Genomic DNA, 5,365 nt, shown 5'->3' on the forward strand with positions numbered 1-5,365 from the left:
TGCCCTCCATGTGTACGTATGCATTCGCATCCAAGGCAGCGGCTGCCATGTATGGACACATCACAGCAGGGTACGGACTTGCACATGTTACGGGAATGACCAGTTCGACGTAATGCTCATGTTAGCTTTCCACACGATGTCCAGGTGATCTCGACTAGCCTGGGCTGGAACTGCCTAGCGGACATGACCATATATATGCTGTGGCTGAGTCTTGTGATGCTGTCATCTCACGTGACACTTCAGTAAGCTGTCCTTTGCGACTTTTGAGCTGTGCCTTGTGAAACTTAACATGCTTTTTGTCTACAACAAAAGCATCAAGACCTTTCTTTACTGCAACTTTGTCTGGTGGTTCCCTCTCTTTCTGGTTTTTGTCGAGTCCCTTTCTCCAGCATCTTCTGAGTCGATATCCGTCTTGAAGGTGGTTCACAACAGAACAGACACACCTAAGGTTTTCAAGCACATGTGTGACAGTTTTGACGTACTTTCTTTTTCGTTAGTTCCTGGCGATTTCTTGATTTGTGGCAACTAGCTTCCTGTCATGCCCATCTGTCTAGAGAGGCATAATTCCTTTTTCCTTCCAGAGATGCACCAATTCTCTCATTCTCACTCTTACCCAGCTAAACCAATGCGACAGTGTGATACTCTCCACCAGATGTCAACACACACTTCTGCTTTCAAATACAACAGCTTTGAATAGGTATTCCAACGCTACCGCGAAAACCCTCTGCCGTACGGCGATCCGTAAATTTGCTACCATCTTCCCACACCCGCGGTACAAAAACTATCCGGTTCTAGAGGCAAATTTACCCATCAAAATAAAGGATATAAGTTTCTCTTTCCTGTGATGTGTTTATTTTGCTTGTAAATTGTTTAAAACGCCAGAAATTCGTCGGTGAAAACGGCGCGCCGTAAGCGGGGAGGCCTGGGTTTCAGATCGTGGTTTCAAAACTTCCGGATGCAGCCGCCGTGACCCCTGACTTTACCGCGCTTGCGCTTCGCCGTCTTAGACCGCAGCAGAATGAAAGTTGTACCATTTGAAAGAGCACATTTCAAGCTTTAAAATGATGCCTGGAACATGAGGAAAAATTAATTTTTCGGGGGACAAAAGTCAATTTGAAAGGAATCGTCGATCTTTAATGATAAAAATCACCGAACGAACTTTATTTTTTCTTCTTGTTCCTGGTGCCAAACTGACGACAAAAAACAGGGCTACGTTTTGATGTAATCAGCATGTTTACAGCATGCACACCAGCGAAGCGGCGAGCTGTTTTCCCCGACGATCGCCCCGATTTGGCCGGCCGGCGGCGCCGCGCGATCCTAACGCGCCAAATTTTGGGCTCCGCGCCCCTCAGAAACGGAGGATGAGTGACTGAAGCGGCACAAATAGAACATTTTTCGACGCTATGGATGAAGAATTTCAAGGTAAAATACTTGATACAACTTGTAGTGTTTGGGGGAGGGGGGCATGTTGAAGAAAATGTGCTTTTGAACAATTTTTTCTCAAGTCAATCCCAGCAATATAATTTCTATGCAGTGTTTTTTTATCCATGTTTTAGTCATGAAACTTACATGTAATGTAAAATGTTTCTTAGTAATTATTTCTTATTAATTATTCTTAGTTTATTGCTTTCTTTAGTATATTTTACATATGGATAATTTTTTTCACTTTTGTTGAACTTGAGGCACCGTGGCCCGGTTAGGTGTCAGCCGGGGAACCTATGCCCAATTTTTTTTAGAAAATATCAATTGTATATTTTCAATGTCATCGTTACTGTTCGTGTGAATCATTTCTTGCCTCGTTCCAAGTCTAAAATACCACTGTGTATTTTTTTCACTTGTTGAACTTGAGGCACCGCGGGCCCCCGGTTAGGGGTGAGCCGGGGAACCTATGCCCAAATTTTTCAAAACACGAATGGCATTTTCATTGTCAACGTGAAAAAATTGTGCAACCAGATTGTGTATTCTTTGTCAGATTTTGCCAAGTGATTTTTTGCTCGACTTTTCTGGTGTAGCAAAAATCATAAATCTGTACTTACCTGCAATATCATATTCTTGTCTCTACTATCAGCCAGGTTCCTACTGACCGGGCGAGGTTGACGCAGTTGGTACTGAGGTTCAGTCGCAGAAGATGGCTCAGAAACAGTGACACTTACCTCCTTCCATCTTGTTGCAGGTATTTATCTACTTAATGATAATAAGTTAATCTATTCCTTACCCCAACTTGCCTGTCTTTCTTTATTGAATTCTTTATTTCATTATTGGATCATTCTGATCCTTTCGTCACAAGAAAGAAAGAAGTCATAAGTCATAAGAAAGATGATGATGTAGATGAACATCAGACGTGGTACTGGAGTAGGTCGTCATCCCCTCAGATGTAAGAACATTATCACCATGGTAGACATGTTAATCATAAAACTCAAATAATTTTGTTTTCCAGGTGGAATGTAGATTGTACCAACTCCCAGATGTAGCTGATATAAGACCGGAGAGCGGAGCGGAGATATTGAATGGTAGAGGTCAAACATAATGTTGACAAGTTGTGCAGCCAGTTCCATTATCAGCATTAAGTTTGTTTAAAGAATACTGTTGCTACCACAGAGAATGATAAGTAAGCTGTGAAAAGTTGTTTACCTTGAATTATTATGTACTAGTATAGTATTGATTAAATAAGGAGAAGTACATGTACCGGTACCTGCAAGTACATCAAAGAAATCTGTATCGATTGTATGTATTCTGAAGACAGCCTTTGACCTTGAAAAATGTTGAACTTATCCTAATAATTTAGTGTTTTCACAATGTCTACATATTGATATTTTATCTCTTATTAGTACTAACATCTGTCTTCTATATTTTATTATACAATTACAAGTGTAAAGTTGTACTGTTGATGCTGTGTAACATCATGACTTAACATGAAAATAATGCGACATATTCACACACTTACCTTTCACCTTGACCAAGTTGACCTTGTTATAAGGCAATTAATATTGCTGATATTCTATGGATGTGACATTGTTGGTATATTTGTTGTGTACATTGCAAAAGTATATGAAGCATGATATTTAATCTTCTGCAATGCGACTCAACTGGTGCAAAAAACACCATTGACCGTAACCCAAAATGTGAACTTTTAAACCCAAATTTACTTATTTTTTAAAGAATTACAGGTAAGATGACAATTATTGTGTGAAAGGACACCAGTGGGTGCTGTTATGTGTAAAATATTGAAGGAGAGGGTTGTTCCTGTCAAGAGATACAAGTGTGTGATCTTTGGAGGATTTTTCCTTCTCCAGGGGTCAAAGGTCACGGTGCCACCTGTGTAATTTGTTGTGAAATGCATACTTCGACCCTGTGTAAAAACATAATAAAATGACATGAATGTTCAGAACTCTGTGGAGTGATTCTATGTAGTACATATTACAGGGAAATAAGATAAAACAAGCTTTGCAGCCTTTACTTACCTTTTCATCAACCCTCAAAAAAGGTATTTTGTTAATTTTCATAGTTTATCGCGCAGCCGGCCATATCTGAGGGTAGGTTTTGGCAACTTTGTGGAGCCATATCTCAGCAACCCTTCAAGATATTTGCTTCATTTAAAAAGCATTTTACTCCTCTTGGTTAGCTCTTTCAGAAACAGTAAAAACAGTCATTGTATTGTGTTTTTGAAATTTTGGTTGGAATACCTAGTATTAGTGTCACTTCTTTAGGTATGAGTTCCTGTGTTAGGGTACTGTAAGTCTTGAAACTTCTGCTGTAGTTTATTTCCAGTATTGCTGTGACCTCTCCACTGCAAATTCATGGCACCATCAAAATATCCTTTGTATGGCTGCTGTACTACAGAATTAACTTTTAAACCATTAGTTTAAAACATTACAAAAACATCCTTTTCCCTCCTACCAAGAAAGTTGATGAATTACATTAAATTACGTAATATTTGAGTATCGTATCATGTAATACCCACACAGTATACATACATGACTTAGAATAACACTGTTTGTATTTAACCAGTATTGCAGACAACCTCCCCTCTGCTACAAGGTTTGAGATGCTGGACACAGGACAAGTCATGTATGAGCACGGCTACAGAATCGGATATGTGGTGGACAATGTGGTACGTTCTGCTCTCACCCAGGATTTTGAACTTCTTACCAACTTCTATTATTCATCTGTTCAAGTGCTACATGGAATTCAAGTAGAATCTTACAAGTAGTTGATAATAGTGCTTATGACATGACCATTATTGTGATGTGAAAAAAAAGTGGCCAAAAAAGTATTTACAGGTGACCGTAGGTGTGCTGGAACCCAGCATGCTGGAATCAATGTAGATTTCAAAGGGCAGGATTTGACATGGCAAGTTATCATTAAAATCAAATGTTTGAATTTTTCTGTTTTCAGCCATACATCAACAACCACTTGAAGCTTGTGTTGCACTACCACACAGAAGATGAGTAAGTAATTCCCAATGCTTCTTTTTATTAGATTTTTTCATCTGTTCATGTTTTCCAGAGAAGAGTACTGTACATTTGCATGCAAAAAGTGATGAAATTGTACCAATTACAAAGTTGTGTGCAGTACATGGATGACATGCATAGAACAACTGCATACCTCAGCTTTTGTATACATTTCTATACACGTTGAATTGATGTTATGACAAATGTTGTTCATTAGAAATTTGTATCAAAGTTAAGCAATAAAATCGCTCTGTATATGTAAGCATGGCAATGTATTCAAACTGTCACATGCACTTTTACAGAATGGAGAAAAGACACTGACTAATAATAATTTGTTCCTTTTTTTGCTTGACGTTGTTATCTGACTTTTTTTTCTTTCTCACAGGGAAACCTTCCGAGTAGTTGGCTTTGAAGTGGAGCCAAGGAGGTGGGTAGCGACTTTGTTCCTTAAGGCTACAGTCACTGTTTTTGAAAATAACTACTTTGAATAACTCTAGCTATAGGAATGAAAGGCACTTCTTCACTCTATCATATTTGGTCACAATCCCTCCATCATGCCCCTGTTACACAGCAGGGAAATTGATCAGCGGACAAATCTGCAAGCTCTAAATGACATTTTTAGCAGCAATGCACCCATTACCCAATGTTCTCTTGATCTTTGCACAATTGCTCCATCCACAGTGATATGCTAAATTTTCATTTGAAAATTTGATTTGAGTCTCTGTTGATTTTGAATTCAGTATCTGTACTGCAATATCAACAGAAAAAGCGAAAGCTAGTTAACTGTGCTACAGGGGCTTTAAACTGCACTGCAAAAATGTACTCCTAACACACGTAGACTTTTGTCCAGTATGTAGAGAAGTCCACCAGTGAAATACTTTGAGATGACTTTGATATTTTTCTCCCCTCAGTAT

General features: G+C 38.9%; 1 protein-coding gene and 1 long non-coding RNA gene across 2 annotated transcripts; both read left to right on the forward strand.

Annotated features, from left to right (window-relative positions):
* The first annotated feature begins 860 nt into the window (after positions 1-860).
* Positions 861-2,654, forward strand: LOC118418072. Its single transcript, XR_004831434.1, has 3 exons — positions 861-1,422; positions 2,069-2,173; positions 2,438-2,654. It is a non-coding gene; the product is annotated as an uncharacterized LOC118418072 (long non-coding RNA).
* A 1,323-nt stretch (positions 2,655-3,977) lies between these two features.
* On the forward strand, positions 3,978-4,978 carry LOC118418071 (transmembrane 9 superfamily member 4-like). Its single transcript, XM_035823898.1, has 3 exons — positions 3,978-4,111; positions 4,396-4,448; positions 4,837-4,978. The coding sequence occupies exons 1-3, from the start codon at positions 4,046-4,048 to the stop codon at positions 4,940-4,942; spliced, it is 225 nt and encodes a 74-aa protein (XP_035679791.1). The 5' UTR covers positions 3,978-4,045; the 3' UTR covers positions 4,943-4,978.
* The last annotated feature ends 387 nt before the right edge of the window (positions 4,979-5,365 follow it).

The sequence above is a fragment of the Branchiostoma floridae genome, chromosome 6 (assembly GCF_000003815.2).
Source record: "Branchiostoma floridae strain S238N-H82 chromosome 6, Bfl_VNyyK, whole genome shotgun sequence".
Lineage (NCBI taxonomy): Eukaryota > Metazoa > Chordata > Leptocardii > Amphioxiformes > Branchiostomatidae > Branchiostoma > Branchiostoma floridae.

Coding starts and splice junctions, on each gene's coding strand:
- LOC118418071 (XM_035823898.1), top strand. CDS start 4,046: ATGCTGGACACAGGACAAGTCATGTATGAGCACGGCTACAGAATCGGA. Junction 4,112..4,395: donor GATATGTGGTGGACAATGTG/GTACGTTCTGCT, acceptor TTCTGTTTTCAG/CCATACATCAACAACCACTT. Junction 4,449..4,836: donor CACTACCACACAGAAGATGA/GTAAGTAATTCC, acceptor TCTTTCTCACAG/GGAAACCTTCCGAGTAGTTG.